The sequence below is a fragment of the Amphiura filiformis genome, chromosome 18, assembly GCF_039555335.1.
Source record: "Amphiura filiformis chromosome 18, Afil_fr2py, whole genome shotgun sequence".
Taxonomy (NCBI): domain Eukaryota; kingdom Metazoa; phylum Echinodermata; class Ophiuroidea; order Amphilepidida; family Amphiuridae; genus Amphiura; species Amphiura filiformis.
This window is the reverse complement of record NC_092645.1, coordinates 31,405,636-31,433,037: the sequence shown is the minus strand read 5'-3', so window position 1 is coordinate 31,433,037 and position 27,402 is coordinate 31,405,636. Positions and strand designations below refer to the sequence as shown.

Sequence of the window (27,402 nt, the reverse complement as noted above, 5' to 3'; positions counted from 1 at the left end):
CGAAGCACTAAGCAAGTAGAGTGAAGTGTCTTGCTCAAGGACACAAAGAGCCGGACCTGGGATTCGAACCCTTGACCCTTGGGTTCACAGTCCTATGCTTAACCGCTAGGCCACGCTGTCCGTGTAATTGGTAAGTATTTGCCAAAGTCTGTGTAGTGTAGGCCTATGTCTGTATATCAGTTCGGGGGCACTGCTAATTCAAAGACGTCTCTGATATCAAAGACGGGTCAGTGATTTCACATACGGGGGTCTGTGATATCACATACGTCGTGCTTTTTTTACAGTTTGGGGCTAGATGCAGCATATCGGAAAGAAGGTGACTGTATCGGAATATGCTTTCCTATGTTTAGCAAATATCTGCCTGTGCAAACATCATATCTATCTGTGCAAATTCTGACAAATGGTCCCAGAAAACACTTAGATTGGCAAAATCGAGTCATATCCAACGTTTTGAAGTAACAAAAATCCCAAGTCATGGGGGAGTGAATATTTTGGCAAGGCAAAAAAGGAGGGAACAATGAATTTTTTTTTTTTTTTCGAGGGGGGAGGGGAGCGATTTTTGGCACGCATTGTGGCGGCAACTTTTCAAAAATATATTCAAAAATGACTTGAAAAATGGTAGGCCCTCACGGAAACATTCAGGCCTATAACCTCGTGGCCTGACTCTTGCACACGTGCATGGGATGAATTCGGAGAAATATGGACACTTGTATTTTATTGATAGGGGTAGGGTTATGTAAAACTTATGTTATGATTAGGTGGCTCAAAATAGATCAACAAATTACGGTAAACCAGGCGCGTGCCCACTGCCCAGGGAGTGGGGCTTTGGGGCCTGCAGCCCCGGGTCTTTAAAAAAATGAGGGAGACAGAGAGAGAAAGAGAGAAGGGAGAGGGAGGGAGAGGGAGGGGAGTGATCGAGCGGTGGCATAGGCAGGCCCGTTTTTTTTGCGGGGGGCTGATTTTGAACAAGTGTTTCATTTTTTTCCAGGGGCGATTTTGTAAAAAGTGGACCTTCTTCACAAACTTTGGACCTTTTTTTGACTAAAAAAGCATAAAAACATATTTTTTTGCTCACTACGGTCGTAAATTAGGATTTTTTTGAGGACTTTTGCCTCACCGCACGGCCCCACTCTGCGTACGGGCCTGGGCATAGCCAGTGGGGCAGTATAGTGTCCCCTACAAAAATTGAAGGGCGGAAAAGGGAGGAAAAGAAAAAGGTCTACTTTTTCGGTCTGATTTCCCAAAAATTGAAAGAAATAACCCGACAACTGAAAACATATATAAAATAACTGCCAATAATACCGGAACGAAAATGTTACAAAAATCAGGACAAAATATTAGCAAAACTGGGTTGAAAATTTTGTTTTGCCACAGCCAAAATTGTGGCCCCTTTGTCTTTATCAGGGTGTCTTTATACTAAGCATTGGTCTAGGTGACTTAACTTTGTATTGTATGAAAGAGTGGTCTTTATGTTACTGTTTGGTGAAAAAATATTCAAATAGCATTAAAATTTTTATGAGGGGGGTCTAATTAGCGGAGCGACATCGCAAATGGCTCTAAAAAGTGGCAAGTCCACTTTTTATTCATAGGGTGGTACTTATTGGTTGTATCACTGACTATTTTGTATGTGTTTGACATGAAAGGTAATCATAACAGTTCCCATTGATATAACACTTTTATAAAAAATTTTTTATTTAATGAGCTAAATTTGCATATTATGTAATACCCGGCTTGTGATAAATGTGGCCCCTGTTCATGTCTTAAGCAAATTACTTGCATCTGACCCCCTAAAAAGCTATTTTGGTCATTAATCTGTTATATGTTAATCAAATTAGCCATTTGGGGTCATTATTGAAACAAAAAGACATATTTAGTATGTTTTCAAGTCAAAACAAGGAAGTATAATGAACAGTCAGATCCGGCCGCAGTTTCGGCATGCAAAAATTAGCATAATAACAAGTATTTTACAAAATGCCTTAAAATGCCCTTTTCTGGTAAATAAACCAGTCCAAATGGCCTAGAATTATCGCAATGACTGTAAAACATGTTATTAATAGTTATCAGGAAGAACTGGATTCACAATACTCTTAAAATTCTTTATTTTGTTCAGGGGCCACATGTAATTGTGGCCCCTAAAACATGTTAATTATTATGCAAATTGCAATATATTTAGCTCATTATCACATAGGTACCCATTGCCTCTATCCACTCATGCAGAAATTTTACTTCTCCAGTTCATACTTAAAGAATTACATGGTAAAAATGCAAAAGGGGGCCACAATTACCCCAGTTTCCCTAAGCCTAAAACTAAAATTCGCGGCTCAGTTGGAAATCTGTAAAAAAATATATGCTCCGAAAATAACCAATAAACAGTTTTGATGTGTCCGGAGAATTGAAAGTCTGCAAAATGTCGTCGAGGGAGCAAAGTTATTCTGCAGCATTTAAGCTCAATTATGAAAAAGAGCAACATTTTTTTAGCATTCTCCGATTTCTCACGTTCACTAGAAAGAGTGTATCCCGAGCCCGCGATTTAATTCATAAATTGGATAGTAAAATTAGCAGTAGCTAGCAGGCACTTGGGCTAGCTACAACCCTGTGATCATGCTGATTAGGCCTACTCGCAAAATTATTCCCGTTGCGCCAGTTCACGTTCACAATATCGTTTGCGGCTGGGTTTTGAGACTAGGGAGTATGTGATTTATGGAAAAGGGGTATAATCCTTCTTGTCTTCCATGAGCAACCGCGTCACTTCGGGTATAATCTTCCTTCCAGGAGCAACCACTGTGCATGATTGACGGGCTATTCAATTGCTCGTAATAGGGTAGTGTTAGCGGGACAATGCTGGATGGTGCACGCGCGCGTGCACGATGTGCAAGGTAGACTTTCGCCAAGACTTGGCATGTGGTTGTTGGTGTAGGGGTGTGGGGTGTGTGTGTGTTGCTGGGGGAGGGGGCATGTTGTCCGAGATGTTAGGAATTATTTAATAATAGTTTATTAATATTGGAAGAACGTTTTAAACTTTAATTTAAGGCATCAGTAGTACGATTTTATACTATTTTAGATTTTCAATTAATAACAAAATAATAAAATAGCATTTAAAAATTATATTAATAGGCCTATTTATTATCGCACGCCATGGTAACAATAAAAAAAATGGCACACTTTCCGATAAAAATTTGGGAAACAAATTAATTTTAAAAAAATAAATAAATAAAAACAATCTTTCTTAAACCAAATTTTCATGAAATTGAGGGCCATCAAGAAACCAAAATGCACCCCGAATCTGTCGCACATCCCCGTAGTAGGCCTACCCTACTTTCCACCCCCGTTGCCCATAACTAGACATGTAATAGGCCTATAACCGCCACAAGTATTGTTTTTTTACCTGTATATAGGCAAGCTCATCCCTACAGTCGCAATAGTTCTAGCCCAGATAGCTTTTAACTCACGCCTGCTAATAACGTACTTTCATCAAGTGATGGCGCTATAAGGTTTACCACGGAAGCTGTTTGGTTTACCGTGGAAGAAGATTATACCCTATATGGATTTATGAGACGTCTTTGAATTATGATACTGTCAGGTGACTCGGCACTGAAGAGTCTTTGATATCAGACACACACACACTGTATATTTGTCTGTCTGCCTGATTTTCTTTCTCTCTCAAGTTAATGAAAGTTTTTGGTAAAATGTTAATATTCAAAATGGAGAAAGCACACATTTTCGTGATATTTTATACTCTAGTATGTGTTCAATAGAACTTCTATTTTTCACTTATCTTATTTACAAAGAGGTGTTTTTTTAAAGTTGTTCACAAAAGTGTTGACGCATTCATTATTAAATTATAACTTATTAAAATAGCTTTTGCTGTAGTTTCGGACTTGTACAAAGACTACTAAACCCTTTCTAACTTCTCAACCAATGAAAATTGAGCTTTTTCCTACGAGCTGTGATTTAGGCATGGTAGACGAGCTGATTTTACACTTCGCCAAACATGAAAATTTCTTGCGAAAAAAGTACAACTTCTTCTGCAAAATTGGCTGTTTTTGGACTTGTGATTTTTATGAAATTGGTTTCCTGCTTTAGTTTGGCCTCGGGTAAGTAGTATAAGTGGTGTTGTTTTCCGATTATGGTGATGTTGAAGACTTGAAGTAAGCTTAAAACTTGATATAGTTTACATGTTTCATTCATGCATGCGCATGGTTTGTGTAGGTAACCTAGGCAAACCTTAGTTAACACATTTACTAGTCAGCGAATTCGCCGAGACCGGGGCCCCAACACAATGCATATTTACATAGAAATTTGAATTTTTTTCGAGAATAGGTGGGTGAAGGAAACCTACATAAATATGTTTTCTATACTTCACTTGACCCAAATATATGATTTTTATGGTGATAATCAAGTCGCACATGGAATTTTAGAGGATTTTGATAGCAGTTCCATTAAAAAAGCTGCCATCGCCATGAGACTAAGATCTAGAAACACCCCCGAAATGCCGCTTTGGGGAATTTTGCTAGCTGAATCTTTTTGATGAAAGTCAATCTTTGACAAGATGTAACTTTGCTACGGAAAGTGCTATGAAAAAAAGGTTTTCAGTTTTGGCTTAGTTTACTCAAGGGCTTTAATTTGATATATAAAACGATGCAATTTGATGGCAAATTTGAATTCACCTATACCTAGTTTGTGAGTGTCATCTGCAATTTTACATGACGTCAATTGCGATGGATCGCTTCATCATTCTCACTGGTTGTTTTTGCTGGGATTTGGCTGTTCCATCTCACACCCTCTGATACGAAAGGGACACTTACACCATTTGATTTCTTATCAGGGGAATAAACTCTGAATAATTACAACAACAACAACAACAAACGCAAGTGGGTATTTTCTATAGACTATATCTTGGAGAAACAATTCACAGCCTCAAATGTGCCAAAATTTGCTTAATTTTGAACAGACACAAGCGAAAGGAAAGAAACATATTCCACCGGTGTACACTGGAAATTGTAATTAGGGTCAACAATTTACAATTTCGAGTGTACGCCGGTGGAATATGTTTCTTTCCTTTCGCTTGTGTCTGTTCAAAATTAAGCACATTTTGGCACATTTGAGGCTGTGAATTGTTTCTCCGCATATAGTCTAATTGTTTGTCTGTGTGTGTGTAATTGATATGATGAAAGTTACATTCAATATCTAACAGGGCAGGGTAACACAATATGACACATGATCAAGGGGAATATGTCGACTCTGTTTAAAAATGAGTTTTACATAGGTTTCTAAAGAGGGCATTAAATTTAGAGCTTTCAGGAACTAAAAACCCAATGTTGATACGACTTTTGTTTGCGAAGTTACATCAATTTATCAATCGTTAAAAACAATGGAAAACATCTCAAAATCAATATTAGCGACATCTGACTCATTTCCCTCGATCGCGTCACATATGTGAAAATTTCATGTGAATCCGACATTCAGTTCCGGTCCGGTTCTAAAGATATTGACGTCTTTTGACGAATATGAAATGTCAGTCTCAGATGGATTTTTTTTACTTCTCATTCAGACATTCCTGGCGAAAAAGGTTCTCACACCAAAACATTGGCCAACATCCTTCCCCTCTCCCCTATTGCAATGTTGATTTGGAAGATGGGGATTCCCCAGTCACATTAGGAATGTTTTGTGGAGTTCATTTACTTTGATTGCATCATAAAACAATACACATTTTCATTAAGCTTGATGAGCTCACATTCTCCAAAAAAAAAAAAAAAAAGTTTCGACGCTTAGCTTCTAGCGAAATCTAAACTTTATTTTTCATTGTGCTTGCAATAAGCGCAGTAACCCCATCTTTCACAGTAATTCAGGACAAGTACTCATCTCCCTCAAGTGTATACTTAGTACACAAAAAGACAGCAATAGGCCTTTAGCCCTCTTTGAATTACCAGCTCTTGTCATTACTGTTTACATCATTTGATGTGTCATCACCTGAAGCCCAACTAGGCTGCCATACATGTCTGTGTTATTGCAAGGTACATATTGAACATATGTTGCTACATAAACACCTCAAAAGAAATAAGTCCCCCTCTGAACATGTCGTCATAACATCGTAAGGTTTCATTTTGTACCAACAAAACTAACTTTGAAATAATTATATGACTGTTTACTACGTGCTGTGTGAAAATGAGAGATTTCCATGACTTCAGGGCTGAATGAGCCTAAATTGAAGGCAAAAACTGCCCTTTTCAAAAGTCACAAAGTAGGCCTATGCTTGTCACAAAAGTTGATTCATGGCTTGATACTAATGGAAAACCCCATGTGTTTGAGTGCAGTTTAAAATCCTCACCAAGTGAACATTTACTGTAATGTGTATCGATTCTTGATCATTCAGCCATGCAAATCCCCTTGGTGCAGAGTTCAGCACAGTGAGTTGTAAGATGGCCAGTTCCATTCCTTGTCCCAATACGCCTTGCAGTTAACAAGCATAGGCCTACTTTGTGACTTTTGGAAAGGGCACTTTTTGTCTTCAATTTAGGCTCATTCAGCCCTGAAGTCATGGAAATCTCTCATTTTCACACAGCACGTAGTAAACAGTCATATAATTATTTCAAAGTTAGTTTTGTTGGTACAAAACGAAACCTTACGATGTTATGACGACATGTTCAGAGGGGGACTTATTTCTTTTGAGGTGTTTATTTAGCCTTAAATTCAACTCCCTCTGCGGTGGGGATTGTAAATGGCATCCCTTTAGATTTTGCGAACTTTTTGTAGCATTGAGTCAATGGTTGTACAAAACAATGTAGACTGAAATACCAAAACAATGGTAGGCTACATGTAGTTAGAATCTGCAAAAAATAACAACTACATTGTACAAAAAACATAAAAAATAGTTACCGTACAATTTTATTAAAATTTAAAAATAAATAGTGGAAAAAATTAAATTCGATATGAATTTTGTTTAGTCTGCACGTCTGCAATCTGGATGCAAATTGCAACTTAAGGCTTTCTGCTGACAGGTAACATTTTTTTGATGAAAATGTGAATTTAAAGGGATATTTCCTACTTTATTCATAGTCTTCGCATATACACCATACATCCGTCCCAAAAACTTGTTAGATGACAGATACACACACAGACACACAGGTTTATCGATTAGAGGTTAATAACTGTGCATCATTTTGCATTTGGAACCGGTTAATATCCCAAGCCCCGAGGGATATTCCAAGGTCCAAAGTAAAATGTTTACGTTTTTCACATTGCCCGACAATCCCCGACATATTACCGATGCAAAGTTATTAACCTCAATCAATATCATAACCATCACTTTCATCTCTTCACTTTACAAAATAATGCAAAATTGTCCTCAAAAGTTTGTAAAAATATTAAACAATTTTTACATTTTGCCTTTCCAAAAATTGAACAGGCTAATAAAATAGGACGACCAATAACAGAAGTGCGAATCACAATCTGTTCAATATGGTAGCGCGCAATCCAAGTTTGTTTGATGCACAACACAGTGCACACGGAGGTTACTAATATTTACGCTGGTACAATTATGCATTTTGCGGTCAATTGTGATATATTAATGACCTTGATTTGTGTTTGCCTTTTTACAAATAATAAAATGTGACCATCCATCTCAAACCGCTCCTAAAGTCGGCAAATTTATTTATAATTAGCCAACTTTATGGGTTATCCTGGCTCATTGACTTGGTTGTGTGTTTCTTGTGATGATGATTGATTGCATATTTGTTATTTTCTGTATTGTTGTCAATTTTGCCAAATAAATAATAAATGAATAAATAAATTGTATTTCGAGTTACAGTGCAAAATGTCCATAAAGGTTGTATTCATATTTACCTACAAAATGTAATGTTTGTCCTACATGTTTCTCATTTTAGTGTCAGTCAAATGCCAATCTTTAATCCTATTGTTGAAGAGGATAATAGGCCTAAGCTTATACTTATGTATAGAGTTAGTAAATAGATCTAGTCTTTGTTTGCTTTGGCCAAATCCTGTTCAAGTGGTGGGTTAACTAACAATCAACAATGAGAGGACATTCCTGAACCTTGTTGACTTGGGGATGATTATGACAATTTGATATGTAATAACAGCAATGTGGAAAAAGAGAAATAATGTAGCAGCAAAGGTTGTATTCATATTTACCTACAAAATGTAATGTTTGTCCTACATGTTTCTCATTTTAGTGTCAGTCAAATGCCAATCTTTAATCCTATTGTTGAAGAGGATAATAGGCCTAAGCTTATACTTATGTATAGAGTTAGTAAATAGATCTAGTCTTTGTTTGCTTTGGCCAAATCCTGTTCAAGTGGTGGGTTAACTAACAATCAACAATGAGAGGACATTCCTGAACCTTGTTGACTTGGGGATGATTATGACAATTTGATATGTAATAACAGCAATGTGGAAAAAGAGAAATAATGTAGCAGCAAAATAATGTACCCTTTTACTGAAGGAGCAAAGTTTAACAAGCCATAGTTCTCTGCTTCTGGATATTGTTTGAAGTCAAATGATATATCAATGTAAAGCTTATGATAATTTTCTAAACACGGAAGAAAACAAAATTGACCAGGTGCCGAGTCACAAATATGATTGGATCATACGCATCGCATATATTCATGAGGTTATGAATGACCACCAGTGACTTACATGTGTCTCATTTCACATAATAGCTAAAAATCTAAACCAGACTCATCTCAAGTGGAGATCTCTTCAAATAATCACCAAGTCTCATGGTTAAGGAATGCTCTTTCAGTATTCCTAAACCATGTGACTTGGGGATGATTTGAAGTGACCTCCACTTGAGATGAGTCTAGTATTTATTCTTAGCTAGCATGTGAAACGAGACACATATAGCAGCCGACAAGTGCATCGTTTTGATATGGATGTACACATATGTGGTGCAATGATTTCTGTGTGCACGCATTCTTTGCATCGGAGCACTTCACACTCGCGCAGCTACCATATTTGCACATGGTGTGATTTTACTGTAATTGGGAAGTCCATTTTAGCCTGTTTGAATTTTTGAAAGGAAAAATGTAAGTTGTGATGAAAATTCAGAGAATAAAATCTTGAGATTTGGTTAAGGGAAAAGTTAAAAAGAGACAGGTATGAATTGAATTTTAGTTAATAACTTTACATCAGTTATATGTCAGCCATTGTGAAAACTTTGCGGAACCATTCAGCTAAAAGCAGAACAAAGCAGTATAACCTTAATGCTCTGCGTGCTAGCCATGCGCTTTGAACAACGGAAAAAGTTGAAGTTTTGAAATATTTTCTCAAAATAACAAGAGCTATCTTAAGAACTACTGAACCAATACTAGGCTTGTTTGTACTCATTTTAATGCATTTTCAAATATGATCATTTCTGAAATTTTTGAATTTCTAAAAAAAAAATTGAAACATGTTGTCTGCAGTCGACACCCGCGTGAAGAGAGTTAAACACAGTGAAGCAAAGCAAAGTAGATCAAGCAAAGCCAGGTGAAAAAGAAACAAATAAAAACAACACCTACAAAGTGAAACAAAACCAAAATATTAGTTTTGAAAAACTCTTACTTAAAAGTGTGTTTCTATGATAAGTCAAATCATTTAGGCTTATCAAAATCTTGTAGCACATAGCTATTCTAAACAATTAAAAAATTGACCTTGCTTAAAGGATATCCTTCTTTCCGTTCAAAGGATTTAATTTGTGTACTAATTAAAACAAAGATAGCCCTTTAGTTTGGAGTATTTTAATGCTCTGCATGCTAGCCATAGGCTTCAATATTAAAAATCCATGTTTTAAGATATTTTTTCAAAATATCAAGAGCTATTTTAAGAACCACTGAACCAATACTAGGCTTGTTTGTATTCATTTTAATGCATTTTTCATGCTGATACCAAATATGGTCATAAAAATGTATAATTCTGAAATTTTTGAATTTTTGAAAAGAAATTAAACTTGTTGTCTGCAGTCGACACCTGCATGGAAAGAGTTAAAGATACATACATCCCGTATGTATCTTTACGTAGTACAATTTCCCATTTATCAGTTATCCAAAATACTTCCTTTAGATAATACCTTGAACATACTACTGTCTACAAGCATATAGAGTGCTTCTGATGAAAGCTAAATTAATCCAGGCGCCATTATGAAGTTTGAGCAAATAAATTAGAGATCCAAGCATATGGTCATTTTCACGGTAAAGGGTGTAACTTTGGATTTTTAACATTTTAATCCGTAGTGTTCTAATAAAGCCACAGAATTCCATGATTTTTGGCCACATAAGTCATCTAGTTAGCAGCTACCTTGGGTAGCATAATCAGCTTTGGGAGTTACTGCGCTCAGTTTTAGCAAGCTTAAATGTACTTAATATTGCCATTTTGAAAAACTATAAAAACAGTAACATTTTTGTAAAACCCTGTGTTTTCTTTAGTTAGTTCATGGATAATTTTTCTTATCCTGAAAGTACAGTCATATGTTCAGTAAACACTGCCACATTAGATTTAATTGTGAACAGCCCTGTATTTTTGAGAACCGGACTTCGATATTTGTCGTTTCGGAGGCTTCATTTTCCGTTAACAATTGTTAACAAACTTTGTGGGTGTAGCTTTGGTTCATAATTCTTGGTTATTTCTTCACTTCTTCTTGATTCATAACAGTTGTTATCTTAACTTGAAATGGGTAACAAAAATTAGTCGATTTGCAAGCTTTTAAAATTTTTATAAAATCTTGACTTCAAAGAGCCCTTTTTCCGTTAACTTTTTGAAGCCTCCGAAACAAACTGTTCAGCAAGCTTGTGCAAATATAAATAAAAGAGCTCATCCAATCTATTTATCAAAATGTAGCAAAGTAGATCCTCAAGTCACATGTTTTTAAATCGTGGAGATATATATCACCGTTTGAAAATGGGACTCAATACAAACTTTCCGTTAACAATTGAAGCCTCCGAAACAAATGAAGCCTCCGAAACAACAATAAGATTAATTATCATCTATGCATATCTAAATTGGTGTGTTTCATACTGATATCTGCATTGTAATTATTACTTGATATGTGCAGAATGTCATAAATTAAAAAAAAATTTGACATTATGGTTTTATGTTTGAAAAATATACTGATACCCAAAAAGCCTGTTTCGGAGGCTTCACATGCAAAAAACACCATACTTAACAAATGGGTGAAAAAATTAACATGTGATAAATCTACAATATCTGCCGCATAGAATCATTGATTCAATATACACAAGAAAATAACAGCTTAGATGATCCCAACACTGTTGTTTTCAAAAAAACTACTTCTGCAATGTTTAACAATTGTTAACATGAAGCCTCCGAAACAAAAAAAATGACTTCCTGTGATAATTTAATTTTTGTCACAACTGAAATTCAATACTTAGAAGCAAAGCATGAAAATTGGTAATTGTGATATTTTTTACCTATTTTTTATGTCAACTTGTAGTGGTTAGCCAAATATTTTACTTTTATGATCACCTGCGTTGTTAACTGAAGCCTCCGAAACACAAATCGCTTGAATTGCCAATTCTAAAAAATAACTCCAATTTCTGTGAAACTTGGCTGGGAGGTTCCTTTCATCAAGTAGTATTTGTACATGAAGTTAGACATTCAAATTATTTTAGGAACCCAATTAAAACTTAAAAAATATGTTTAAGGTTTGGAAATTTCCATTGTAAATGACACTTGATGTTAAAAATTTTCAAAACTGCAATTACAAACATAGCAAAACATGGTATAAAATTTAACTTATATCTGTTGACTTACTTTGGAATGGGATTTCACATGTATTCCAGCTTTCATGTCATAATTTTCTGAGGTTATGTAAAATACATTTTTTCTTAGATTTTAACCAAAATGTTATGGAAATGTGAAATTTTTATTAGAAATCAAAAGGTTTATGCTTTAAAAAAAAAAAAAATTTGAATTTAAGTTGCTTCTATGCATGATTTCAGTAAACAGAAACATATTTAAGTGGTTTGAAATTTTGACCCAAAAAATCAAAAGTTACACCCTTTACTGTGAAAATGACCATATACAAACAAGTATTATTGTAAGACCAATCTATTGTATTGGTATGTTTACGCATTTATCGTATTAATTTAGCTTTCATCCAAAACACTATATATGCTTATAGACGAGGTTTTACGGTATGTTATATTTATTGATAATCTTTTTTCAGAGCTAGTAGGTAGATAATGCATCTGTTCCTTTATGTTCAAAATACCAGGCCATTTTATTGAATGCATTCCACCTGTGGGCTTGAGTTAATGTATTTTGGTCAATCATTTGTCGTTCATGAGAAGCGATTCTAAAAGATAGCTAAAAACATCAACACTTTGTGGTCATTCACTCCCGGCTTTACTGTCATGGTGTCCCGGGGTAACCACTCTCATGTGCAGGAAGGTACTAGCCTGGTTCAGACGATTCATAGGAAGTTTGTTGGAAAGTTAACTCTGGAATTAAGATTGTGATAGTGACCATCAATCATGAAGATGCACTCCATGATAACTATCACAAGCTTATCACAGAGGTAACTACCTCTAAGAATTTTTTTAGGTATCTCATTATTATGAAGCGTCAGTCATTGCCATTCAACTTAACCAGAAAATCTGTGATTTCTCTGTTGATATTGGCAATAAAACTAAAGAATAAAGCGACAATGTTTAGCTGCTCCCTCCAAAAATACAGAATTCAACACTATCAACAGAGCGTGTTTACGTGCATAAGTTCCAGGCATGAAAAATTTTATGCGCTCATATGTAACATGTACTTGTTAACTTGCGTTCACGTATATGCTCAGGAAAAGTGTGGATTCATCACTGTTTAACAACGTTTGGCTCCTGTACTAAGGTATCTAGGAAGAGTTGTTGAAATGATATCTTCTTTAACGGTGTTTATAGTTCAATGGGGTGTTTTAGTGTTGCTCACTCTGACCCAAGACTGGCTACCTTGTATTTTATATCTTAAAACGGATAGCCTATGTAAATGTGTGGTCGTGTTAGACAGATTATTTTGATGGCTATTGTGGCACAGTGTCGACAGCGTCTAAATAAATACTTTTTCCATGAAATGAATCACGTCCTAATACTCCGTCGGTGAGCGACAGGCGATTGGTATTTCACTAATAAGAGACCTTGTCTTTCCGAAGTCAAGAAAAGGAGTCCTATCTGATTGGCTAGAAACCGATCGCTAGATCGCTCAGTGACGAGTGTACAAACTCATGTATTCAATTCCATTTAAATCGATATTCTATTATTGACGCAGATAAAGAAAGTTTTATTCACTGTGCTGTATTGTATATAGATTTGTGATTTAATACTATAGCCAGTGTACAGCACCGTGGTCTTAGCTGAATGGGATTTCATTTCGTTCTTTTCATAAATAATATTCTCAAACAGTTTAATATATCACAATTTTTACGGTCGATTTAAAATCTTTATGCTGAAAATGCAGTAAAATATGTCTACACCAAACAGCTATCCCCGCTTATTAGTGTATTGCATTTCAAGTTAGTGTATTGGAAACAAATCCTGCATTTTACCTGACAACAAATCAAATTTTCTTGTAATAGCAACACCATATGGGGTACTGAGCATGCACAGATTGCATAAACGTGTATGAATGGAAACACTGCGGTATCTCATATCGTGTAATTGATATGCTTAGCCTGAGTCGCTTGGCCTATCTCGAACAAAATCGCCATGCGTAGCTTTCGAAGAAAGAGTGGACTCGCCGTACTATCACAGCAATTTTTGACACAAAGATATAGGATGATGACGCTGTGTGTGGTACCTTATGGAGGTAAGCACCTCTCTGAACATATGGCTATATGATGTATAGGGACTTGTTGATGTTCCATAACTGATGAACATTCACTTTATACAGGATATGCATTCCTGGGGGAACCCTGTCACAAACAATGTGTGTTGCATTATTGATGACCATTCCCTTATAGCTCATCCAACTTGTCAAGGATTGTCTTAAGGTACTCTTGCAGCTCATGAACAAACATTGCAAAGTTCACATTGTTTATGTTAACTACACAATGATGGTCAATCACACAGGATTTACATTCCTGGGGGAACCCCTCACAAACAAACAGGTAGTGTGTTGCATTATTGATGACCATTCCCTTATAGCTCTTCCAACTTGTCAAGGATTGTCTTGGGGTACTCTTACAGCTTATGAACAAACATTGTTTATGTTAACTACACAATGATGGTCAATCACACAGGATTTACATTCCTGGGGAAACCCCTCACAAACAAACAGGTACATTTGTAGTGTGTTGCATTATTGATGACCATTCCCTTATAGCTCTTCCAACTTGTCAAGGGTTGTCTTGGGGTACTCTTACAGCTTATGAACAAACATTGTATATTTCACATTGTTTATGGTAACCACAAAATGATGGTCAATCACACAGGATTTGCGTTAGTGGGGAAACCCCTCACAAACAAAAGTATATGTCGCATTATTAATGACCATTCCTTAAAGCTCATCCATCTTGTCAAGGGTTGTCTTTGGAAACTCTTACAGCTTATGAACAAACATGGATAAGTTCACATTGTTTATGTTGCAAATGATGGTCATTCACTTATGCATACTCCTAACCATGCTCAAAGCTTTTTCAATTTTGATAAGTGTTGTTTTGTGCAAACTATAAAAAGCCTGCGCCAGGAACCTATTATTGGCCTGCCATTTTAGTGTATGGTTTGTGGCAATGTTATAGCCATGTCCAGCATGTCTTGAGTGTTAGCCAAATCTTGGAAAAAAAGTACTTGCAATGCTTGACACACTCTGACAAAATTCCGTGCAGAATTTCTTATCGTGATGAAAATGATGTATATTGTGCATGGGAACAAACATGGCATCTACAACAATGATTTATCCTTCCCCTTTCCCCATCAATCAATGTTGGACACATTGGGAAACTATTGAAGACATTGGCATTTCTCAACATTGCACAGGGAAAGGGGTGACAGTTTTCCGTTATTTACACGCAAGTGTTCTCCAAGACTGATTTCCAAGAATTTGAGTAAAGCCAATGCAACCACACCAAATAAACAAAACTGTGCTAGAGTCCAGGCTTGTGTGACCTACTTGACTTGACAAGGGTGAATCAAAATTGATTCTCACAAACTTATCTGTGAGAATCAAGTAACCTATTGTGTATGGAATGATTTTAGGAGAATCAAGTTTGATTCTTGCAAACTAAATTTAGGACAAACGTTGCGAGGATTCATTCACTGATTCTAGCTGAATTTGCAGCACTGCCCTCCAGCACTAGTTTATGAATGTAACTTTTGGTTACTTCTTCATGTAATTATACACAAAATTTAGGGTTAGGATTAGGTTTAGGAATAAATTAAGGTTAGGATTAGGGTTAGGATTTGCTTTTACCTATTACATGAAGGATCAACCTAACTTTCTGTAAAATAATAATAATAATAACATCACAAAAGAAAGGTAGTTAACTAAAATACAAAACTTGGATTATTCCAACTTAGCAATATCAAAGTTCTTTGAATCAACAGAAAATAGCTAAGTTCAAAAGAAGCTGACATGTTTTATGATAGAGAAATGATGGTAAATGAGCAAAATGTGGATTTTTTGTTGCTGTGGGTACATTTTACTGAATTCTAAATATTATGACCTCTTTTCCTCTACTTTTCTCTATAAAACAAAATGATTGTGTTAGTTGCAATCTCCTACATTGCCTGTGGATGTTTTATCCATTTTTGATATCCATTAATCTAAGTACTTTGCTCCATTTTAGTAAATTATCAACTGGCTGTTCATATGTAAAGCATTTATTGTAGAGGGTATTCACATGGTACTTTTTAAAGCAGATCTATTCACAAGGATCTGATTCATTTTGCCAACCATTTTTTTAACATTTTCAAAAGCATGTACAAAGGTTGCCAGGATGCATTTTAAATGTCTGGTTATGTAAAGGTTATAAAATGTTTTCATAACATTTTGAAAACAATTTGAAAAGTTGCCACAAAATTAAGCACAGGAACGATTTTTGGGAGTAACATGTGCTCACCCGCTTTTGAAAATTTGCAATTTGCAATTTTTACCAAAATGTGTGATTTTTCTCCCCAAAGAGTTCATATGCAATATTAAATTTTTTTACTTTTTCCTTCTGTATTTTCTTGCAATATTTTGTGACGGCCTATTTTTGAACCCAGATTGTGTTGCTGATCATTATATATAGATTCTTTGATTTTAGTGGAAAAATTGTTATTTTGGGAAAATCTTAAAATTTCGCGGTCAGACGTAAAATGCACGATTATACCCAAAATGCACAAATTTTAGCATTTTTTGTGCAACATGCATTTTCCCTGACCTTACGCAAAATATAATAGTAGTTGTGTACACACTAGGATCCATAACATGCTCATCTATCAGGGCACAGTTATTTAACCCCAATATATTTGTACATTCATGGAATGATCTTTGAAAATTTGGGTACAAAAACTCATACTCTGCAACTTTGAGGTCAAATTTTGCACTATGATTATTTAATTGAGATTATTCAAACTATGCCATTGGGATGAGGCCATTGTGGTCCATAGTGAGGGTTTACTTGGATAAGACCAGTATAATGACATGGGCAGCCTATTCATGATGGACATTAGCAAATAGGGGTCATCATATATGATGAGAAAGACAAGATCAGTAATGACATGGATAGCCTATTCATGATGGACATTAGCAAATAGGGGTCATCATATATGATGAGAAAGACAAGATCAGTAATGACATGGATAGCCTATTCATGATGGACATTAGCAAATAGGGGTCATCATATGATGAGAAAGATGAATTACTTTCTTCTGAATCTATGCTTTCATACTTAATATTGAGCCTTAGGATTGACATCAAGATGGGATCAATTTTCTAGGTTAAAATCTTCATAGTGCCTCTTATATTACCATGGGCTATTCCATTTAAATTTGAATTTCAAATGGAATGAACATATTAGCAGTTCCATTTGAATTTCATACACCCTCTGAGAAAGATTCAACCTGAATCTTCTCTGGAGGGAGAGTGAGTTTCAAATGGAGCTGCTTATGTGTTAATTTCATTTGAAATTCATATTCCCCCTGTGGAAGATATTTCCAAAATCTTCCACAGGAGTAGTGTGGATTTTAAATGGAATAGCCCAATGTACTGTATTCAACTTAATTAGTGCCCCTCCCCTAAGCATTGGTAAGTGGGACAACTGTTTATGCACCCCTTGTACAACTAAATCTTCCAGTTTAGGGTTATGATGATTTGAATGTTTACACATGTAAATTTCCATTTGTAATTCTGGCAATGTGCAGGATCATTGTGATCAGAAAGACTTGGACTAGATTACCCTCCCCCAATGCCAATCTGGAAAAAGGTCCACCTTTTCTCTAGAAAACATTAAAAATCAGCCCTTTTTTTTTGAGGAAAAAAGTCACAAATGGTCAAGTTTGTAGCTGCATTCACCCTCTCAAATATATCCTGGCAACGGGCGTGGCCAGATCTAGTGGATGATATTCAACTTGGAAATGAAAATGATCCCTTCGCCTGTGTGTAGAATTCTAGAATTCTAATTGAAGATCTGAGCGCAAGAAGACTGTAAGTCCAATTGGCCCCTCAACATGTGTACACTAAAGTTACGTGATAGTTTCTTAGGGTTTTATAATGTTTAATACATGTTCGGGGTGAAAACATCATGAAAGGTTGTGAAAGATTTGTTTTGGCCCCTGAACATGTATAAAACATTACCAAATTATACTGAAACTATGCGCAACTTTAGTGTATACATGTTGAGGGGCCAAGTGGACTTACAGTGTTCTTGTGCTCAGGTCTTCAATTGCTCCCGAGTTATTTGTCTATGAAAGGAACTGATGATGATTAATGCCGCCTGGCTCATCAGGTGAAGAAAATTGAACAAAAGTGAAAACTAAAATCAAATTGAAACTGAAAGCCTTGTGCAATTGCTAATAGCACAGTAACATGACTGCAGTATTTAATAATTATAAACAAAGTCACATGTCTTCAATCACGCTATGAATCAAAGCTCTGTATCATGTGATGCGTTAGAGGGCTATTTTACTTGAATCTACACCACCGCTGTGGAAGATTTTTGGAAATAACTTCCACAGGGGGAGTATGAATTTTTAATGGAATTAAAAGCACATTTAAGGCAGCTCCATTTGAATTTCATACAGCCTCTGAGAAAGACTCAACCAAATTCTTCCACAGAGGGAGGGTGAGTTTCAAATGGAGCTGCCTAATATGTTAATTCCATTTGAAATTCATACTCCCCTGTGGAAGATATTTCCTAAATCTTCCAAAGAGGTAGTGTGAACTTCAAATGGAATAGCCCAATGCATGCATTAAATCTGCTCTTGCTGCCAAAAGGTATGCATTTATCTTGATAAGTTTAAAAAAATATGAAAAAGTGGACAAACCTGTGTTCACAGGCCGGGTGCCCATCTCTCTTTAAAAGTGATTGGGCCAGACTCCTCCATGTAATGTTACTGTGAGGGGATCGCTACACCTCCTCCACAGTGAGTCTGTTACCTTCTAGGCATTAAATAAAGCTGGTACCCATTTATACACCTGGGTGGGGAGAGGAAATACGGGTGGAGAGCCTTGCTTAAGTGTCCAAAACGTTGACGCTGTGGAGATTCGAACCCACAACCTCGAGCTACCTCGCAGTATTGAGTCGAAGTCTTAGACTGCTACGCCACCGCGCCGTGTTAACATACTCCTGGATCAATCAGTTTTCAGTTATTTTGTCTATTTTCAGCACATAAAATCTACAAAATGGAGTTGTACATTATTATGCTTCCTCTGTGGAAGATGAATGTTTTGTCTTCCATATGGGGTGTATGGATTTCAACTGGAATAGCTCAGTACAAGGAGGTAACAACCCGCTGATCCCAATTAGTGATGGGAGATATACAATACACTTATTTATAGAGATACATATATGTTTATTATTGTATTGTGATAATGATGTCAAGTTGGTAGGTCATTGATACAGTTAGTAGATAGATGTGGGTCACAAGATTACCATTATTACATTGCTATAATGATATTTATCTGTGTTGATTAATGTTATGAATGTTGATTGTTGAACTTCTTTAGGTGGAGAAAGCTCCTCCACACAATATGGTATTGCTGCCTGATAAATATTAGAGTTACAGCTTCTGTTCTGAAGCTCTCTTGGATGGTTAGTGTGAGAGGGCCTGGAGTAGGCATAGGTGCAGGCCTGGGGAGGTGCTATCAGTGGAGTAGCCAGGACTTTAGTGTGAGGCAAAGCCAAATTTTCATCTCCATTTGTCAATTTTTTGTCCCCTTTTTAGTCATTCATTTTAGTCCCCATTATTTTATCCATGAAACATTTATGGGGGGGGCATTTGCAATATGCCCCCTAAGTGCTAACCATGCTCATTCATCAACACTCAAACCATACCCTAAAAGCCATTATTGATGGTAGCAAAATTCCCCCACCCCGGATAACTGTCAACATTTAATACGCTAAATGGTGTAACCATCACATTTTACCTATAAATAATGTAGTATCACATTTTAAATTATGATGTTGAAAAAGACTACTGTACTAATCAGATTCATTAGCTTCTGAAGATTTAGAAATAATTTTCACTTTAGCTTTAATAAAGTTTATTGTATCTATACAATAAACAAATTTACCTCCTGTGAAAGAGTCTAACCCTGGTCCATAGCTTGTGCTTGGACAAATCAATATGATTGATTTATTGATTGGTTGCCTAGTAATGGCTTTATATAAGCAGGTGTATAAGGACCAATGAGGTTTAAGGTCTATTGTTTGAAGTAGCCAATGGGAAGTGGTTAATAACCCTCTGACACTGCCAGTGGGTCAAGAATTAGGCACATTTTTATCTGTCATGGAAGGAGAAGGTTGGATCTCCAATGTGAAGAAAATTTTTATCTTTAGCCCAAATATTTATTATGATATTGATATACATATGAATTGTCTCGAGACAGCAGGAAAGCACAACAACGCAAAGAATAGACTCCGCATTGCCCCCACGATCATGAGGACCATTTAATACACATAAGCTTATTTATAATAATTTCACAATCTCATAGAAATTAAGACTATATTGAGATAATAACAGATTTCATATCAATTAAACAAATTATATACATTGAGATGATTAATTGCAGCAAGCATTTGGAATTATTTATCATCTTCATATAAATCAATAAATACACAAATTATTGGAAAAATGTGTACAAGCCAACCATACAGGCTGGACAAACAAAAGTTGACTTCTGAATCACATTTAACCAAATTTCATCTTAAGCAAATCTTAAGCATATCTTAAACAGATACATCTTTGGATCAAACAGAGGATTGGATTGGAAAACAGCATTTTTAACCGCAATTAAATAATTAGAAATCTCCAAAAGAATAAACAATGCCAACACTAGCAAACGAACATTTTGTATTCAGCAAGATACGGCATCAATGCTTAAACCATTTACTGATATATAATCCACTGGTATTGACAACCAAGTAAATAAAGATACTCCAAATAAGCAACAAAGCATTTATAACCCTGGTATAAAAACGCAGCAGAAAGGGAGGAAAGCATGAAGGCAACCAATAGCCCACTATAAAACGCAGTAGAAAGTGGAGACAATCTACCGACGAGATTCTTCAGGTTTCAAGAAACTCCGTAACACATTCAAACACCATAAAACGCAGTAGAAAGTGGAGACAATCTACAGACGAGATTCTTCAGGTTTCAAGAAACTCCGTAACACATTCAAACACCATAAAACGCAGTAGAAAGTGGAGACAATCTACAGACGAGATTCTTCAGGTTTTGAAGAAAATCCTTAACACATCCAAGCACCATAAAACGGAGTAGAAAGTGGAGACAATCTACCGACGAGATTCTTCAGGTTTTGAAGAAACTCCATAACACATTCAAACACCATAAAACGCAGTAGAAAGTGGAGACAATCTACAGACGAGATTCTTCAGGTTTCAAGAAACTCCGTAACACATTCAAACACCATAAAACGCGGTAGAAAGTGGAGACAATCTACAGACGAGATTCTTCAGGTTTTGAAGAAAATCCTTCACACATCCACGCCACCATAACCGCAGTAGAAAGTGGAGACAATCTACAGACGAGATTCTTCAGGTTTTGAAGAAAATCCTTAACACATCCAGGCACCATTAAACGCAGTAGAAAGTGGAGACAATCTACTGACGAGATTCTTCAGGTTTCAAGAAACTCCGTAACACATTCAAACACCATAAAACGCAGTAGAAAGTGGAGACAATCTACAGACGAGATTCTTCAGGTTTTGAAGAAAATCCTTAACACATCCAAGCACCATAAAACGCAGTAGAAAGTGGAGACAATCTACCGACGAGATTCTTCAGGTTTTGAAGAAACTCCATAACACATTCAAACACCATAAAACGCAGTAGAAAGTGGAGACAATCTACAGACGAGATTCTTCAGGTTTCAAGAAACTCCGTAACACATTCAAACACCATAAAACGCAGTAGAAAGTGGAGACAATCTACAGACGAGATTCTTCAGGTTTTGAAGAAAATCCTTAACACATCCAGGCACCATTAAACGCAGTAGAAAGTGGAGACAATCTACTGACGAGATTCTTCAGGTTTCAAGAAACTCCGTGAGTCCGTAACACATTCAAACACCATAAAACGCAGTAGAAAGTGGAGACAATCTACAGACGAGATTCTTCAGGTTTTGAAGAAAATCCTTAACACATCCAAGCACCATAAAACGCAGTAGAAAGTGGAGACAATCTACCGACGAGATTCTTCAGGTTTTGAAGAAACTCCATAACACATTCAAACACCATAAAACGCAGTAGAAAGTGGAGACAATCTACAGACGAGATTCTTCAGGTTTCAAGAAACTCCGTAACACATTCAAACACCATAAAACGCAGTAGAAAGTGGAGACAATCTACAGACGAGATTCTTCAGGTTTTGAAGAAACTCCATACAAAGCATTCATTCCCCTTCTATAAAACGCAGTAGAAAGTGGAGACAATCTACTAATGATATTCTTCAAGATTTCAAGAAATTCCATACAAAGCCTCTATTTTTAAGCATAAAGCAGCATATTTGGACATACCATTTTATTGTGGGTATCTTTAACCATATTTAGTTACTGAATCACCCTTCCAGCTTTTGGGAGGGTGGGTGGGATTTTGGTCCATCAAGATCGAAGGAACAATTGCAAGTGCATCACTAGGAGAACTATGGACATAACAAAGGAATTAAAAATAAGACGGAGACCTGAATGGCTGCACACCACTAAAGTGACAGCTGACTGGACAGAAAAACTGAGCTTGTTGCTATAACAACATAACAACAACCCCTAAATTAAAACTGACTTGACCAGGAGACCAAAACACTTTAAGTGTACTTGAGAATGCTCAAGTGGGAATAAGAGGATAAGCCTCTACACCTAGATGCACATGACAGCCTAATATCCCCTGCTGCTGAGACAATCTAGTTTTTAAAAGATTTGCAACTTTAAAAAACGGAATTGTAATATCACAATTGACTAAGAAGCGGCTGATTTATCCATATCTTTAAAAAATTTGTGTGAACAACAACAGTATACGTTATGTGCATTGAGAATGTTTATAGTCCCTTTTGGCAAAGCAGGCACAGTCATTTCACGATGTCAACTTTTTTCTAGGTCAAATCTGTCTTGTTCGAAGGAACTCATCGCTTTAGTTGGTTTTGCAGAATATCAATTTTAAACGTCGTATTTTCATTGTCCTCAAAACATTAGCTTTTGCCAATGATATGATGTTGTCTGAGCAATATATATGACCATTGAATGCCATTAATTATATCGTTACAATGTCCGACAATCTCATTCTTTGGGAACAAATGATAGATACGTGAGATACTGGTATGCAAAATGGGTTGGCTTCAAGCAGCCAAAGAAAAGTTGCCATATTGTGTGTAATTATTGAGTTAGGCACCGCAGGTAGCCTAACTCGCTAGTATGTTCTTGCCATTTCTATCTTTTAATAAGACTCAGTGGAGTTACAATGATCACTGTTATGGAGTCAATTTACTTTACTTCACTTCCTGGGCAGTAGTACTGGGCACATTTGGAAATAATTGCCCAGCTAATTAATAGTCGGCCTGCTCACTTCATAACTACATTTATAATTAGTGAATAAAAATATATCCAATTGAGTGCCTTCTGCGCATTGGCGAAAACAGCATTTTGCTTGTTACGTCATCAGGAGTCAATCGCACGGGCTCAGGCAGGGCGTCAGTGATTAAGCTTAGGATAAGCTGTTGCGCAAGCCTTCAACTTGCCAGCATGGTAAAGGTATCGATGTGCAAGGGCGCACAGGGAAATTAGGCTTCATAATAGGAGGAATTCAATCACCAGGGTGCCATGGGGTAGTAAGCCAGGGGTCATCCTACGTTCTCAATTTTTCTCCCAAAAATATAATAGAGGAGTTTTCGAGTTTTCGTAGCCCGCTGCTACCACGATTGTTTTTTCTTAGGCCCAAAGCCTTGACAAGTAGGTCTAAAATCTACAAGTATAGTATCTGTTGTACATAGGGGAGGATAAACTCAGGAATTTGGTGCACAAACAAAAATAGGCACAGGTTTGGCTATTATTCGAAATATATACTGGGTGCAGCTCGTACCTCTTCCTTACACAAAAGGTGTCTTGTAAGGATGAGATAAATTATCTAAAATATACTTGTGTTTGTCAATAACATAAAGGGCGCACATTTTCAAGTGATTCTGTTAATAAGCCTAGGGAATTAAGCTGTCAAAAGGATAGCTAGGGTTCATGAGGAGGCTTATAGAATCACAAGTGAAAAAAAAAAAAAAAAAAGGGGGTTGGGCAAATTTCTGTGCCATAAATTTGTTTACGGTAAAAAGGGACAGGGCCACAAATTTAATCTTGAATCCAATTATATGAAAATAATTGGATCACCATAGGTAATTGTATAAGTGTTTACAAATAGTAATAATGCGTAACTAATAAATTTGAGAAATAGTGCATGAGAAGTTGAACGAAATATGTCAAATATCCAGATTACTTTCCTGAATGTTTCCGGCTTCAGGAAAGTAGGATTAATGTATATGCACTTTTCTAAGGAATTTATATTAAAGGATTGACTCAATAAATGTATGTAAACTTCTCTGGAGAAATTTTCTCTTGAAAAGTTAAGCCAAGTTTGATGTATTATAACGGTACCCTTTGGGTCCGTATTTTATTGGATAAGCTGAAGTTAAATCCAATTCTGGTTTACAAATAAATGGAGATACTCCTGACAGATATGCCAGCAAAACTTTTGAGTAAAATGTGCCTCATTTCATCTGGGGGTAATAAAGTTTATTGTATCTATACAATAAACAAATTTACCTCCTGTGAAAGAGTCTAACCCTGGTCCATAGCTTGTGCTTGGACAAATCAATATGATTGATTTATTGATTGGTTGCCTAGTAATGGCTTTATATAAGCAGGTGTATAAGGACCAATGAGGTTTAAGGTCTATTGTTTGAAGTAGCCAATGGGAAGTGGTTAATAACCCTCTGACACTGCCAGTGGGTCAAGAATTAGGCACATTTTTATCTGTCATGGAAGGAGAAGGTTGGATCTCCAATGTGAAGAAAATTTTCCCACCCACCACACCCAAAAATTTAGGTCATATCCCAGTATTCAATACCTTTGTGGACAGTCACTTGGGAGCATTAGTTGGCTGGGAAGGCATCCATATCGTCACGGGGTTTAGAGGTACATAGACCTAAAGGGTATTGCAGTCTGCGTTTTAATGGTAGCTTCTGGGCATGGGCAAATTACCAGGAAGAGGGCGGTTAAGCTGACCAAGGGAGAGGATTCAATAAGTGCACATTTTAACTTCTCTTGGAGAGGTTAGGCCACATTTGGGTATACAGATCTAGGTGTTCAGGAAATCCCTTTAAAAAGGGTTCTGTAGCTTGCTGGTTAATACATTGCTGTTAACTTCTTTAAAGTTGGACCACACTTGGCGAGTGTGGAAAGGGCTTGAGAATACCCTGGAGGGCCCGTATCTATCTTACATGAAATTAATTTGGGTTAACTTCTCTGCAAGGAGAGGAGTTGGGCCACACTTGTGTGTGGGCCAGGGAAATTCCCCGGAGGGCCCCGTATCTTATGAGGTTATTTTGGATTAACTTATGCGAAAAGAGAAGTGGGGCCACACTTGCATGTGTGCAAAGGGGCCGAGGAAATTCCCTGGAGGTCCCCGTAGCTTACGAGGAATTTGGGTTAACTTCTTTGCGAGACAAGAAGTGGGGCCACACTTGCGTGTGCGCAAAAGGGCTCGGGGTAATACCCTGGAGGGCCCCATATTCATTAATTCATTTTCATCCATTCATTTCTTTCATGCATTTAAAATGTATTGTACAAGGAATTAACTTGGGTTAACTTCTCTCTGAGAAGTTGGCCCTTTATTAAATTCATTCATTTTCATTCATTCATTCATTCTTCATTGCATTTCATTTATGCATCTTACAAGGAATTAATTTTGGTTAACTTCTCTATGATAAGATAAGATTGGGCCACACTTGTGTGTGTGCAAAAGGGCCCGGGAAATTTCCCTGGAGGGTCCGTATCTTATACACGGAATTAAGTTGGGTTAACTTCTCTGCGAGAAGTTGGGCCACACTTTGTTCGGAGAGGCTCCGTACCTTACGGGTAAGTAGTGTAGGCATGAGCTCGGGAAATTACGGGAGGGCCCGTATCTTACGGGCGAGTAATTTAGGAATTGGCTCGGGAAATTCCGGGAGGGCCCCGTATCTTCTGGGCGAGTAATTTAGGAATTGGCTCGGGAAATTCCCGGGAGGGCCCCGTATCTTACGGGTGAGCAAACACTGTGTGTAGATGATGGGGACAGACTCTGTATTTAGGTAAAATGTGCCTCATTTCATCTGGGGGTAATAGACCCAGGGTGCATTTTCAGCTATTTTGGTTCATTAATGGCCCTTCATCAAAAATTTTCAAAAATTTTTGTGCCTTTTTTTCCCGTCAATTTGGTTTAAAGTCTGATAGTCTTTCTGAACGCCGCCACTGTTCACACCCAATCCAAAGTTGAGAACCCCACATGGCAGCATTTGGCACTGTTCCTGCTTCTCAGCAAGCTGCCCCGGGGCACTTGTATTTCAAGGTGGACACCATGCTCGTGTAAAAAACAAGTAAAAGGGTTGTTCCTGTTTAGGGTGTCAAAAACGCCAAAAATCAGGAAAAAGGGTATACTTTTCCAAGCAAAATACTTGCTTAGGCCTTTTAGGGTACCAAAGTTTAATGGCTATGTTTGGCTTCTATCAGAACAAATCGTAGGGTAAAACATTAAGAAACATCAAACTACTTATATTAAACAAGAACCTGAACCTGAATTTTTACTTTCTTAGTGTTAAAAAATGGCAAAATACTTGTTTAGGGTATGTTTTGAGAGTCCATACATGAGCATGGTGTCCATCACGTAATGTAAGTGCCCCCCCCCGGGCTGCCCCACCTTGTGATAGGTAGTCCTGCTAGTCTCATTTCATTTGAACTTGCATTTATTGTTTCATTTTCCTAATATGGCCTGCAAGAAACCAATTAACTCATCAAATATTAGAAATCACTGTATCTTGGGACTCCATAGATACATGTAGGCAGTCAGTGTTGGTCGAGTTAGGGCTTTAAAGTAATCAGAATGGTTGGTACATATAGGCCTGCCTATATTTTACTGTTTGTTGTGTAGCCCAGTATAAGTGGAGCATGTATCCCAGTACATAACAAGATTTCCTTTTTGTGAACTTTCGACTGTCTATTAAAGGTACTCTATCTGTCATTTAGAACTGAAATTGTACCAACTTTCACTAATGTTTATATGTAGTTCTTACCGGATCTCTAAAAGGCCCCTTTAACCCTGAACACTGCTTTTTGCTATCGGAAGTTAAAGAAGAAACAAAAAAGGAAAGAAGAAGAACAAAGTAGTCACTTAGTAGGATTCCAACCTTAGACCCCTTGCATGCCAAGCACACGATCACCGAACGGTAGCCACAGGGGTTTCGTTGACCCGGCCAGCTATTCTGTGAGCATATAGCATTTTAGTGATTGCATCATGGCCCCGATCATGGCATATCACATGGGATTCGTCCATGCGCAGTGGTTATCCTTGTGGTATTTTGTTGTCTTTAGCCTGGTTAAGGTTAATATTATATAATGGTTTATATAGGATATTTTGCATGCATGTATTTAGTTAAATAACATTGTCTAGATACAAATGTTGCTAAGTTATTTTACTAGGGCATACATCCTACTTTGTGTACAAAGATAACATTATGATGGC

At 36.9% G+C, this 27,402-nt stretch overlaps 1 protein-coding gene across 1 annotated transcript in view; it reads left to right on the top strand.

Moving 5' to 3' along the window:
• The first annotated feature begins 3,969 nt into the window (after positions 1-3,969).
• The window catches only part of LOC140140114 (scavenger receptor cysteine-rich domain superfamily protein-like), a 79,141-nt gene continuing 55,708 nt past the window's right edge, over positions 3,970-27,402 (top strand). The window contains 1 exon segment of the mRNA XM_072161943.1: positions 3,970-4,094. Coding sequence (XP_072018044.1) covers positions 3,992-4,094 — 103 coding nt within the window. The 5' untranslated portion in view covers positions 3,970-3,991.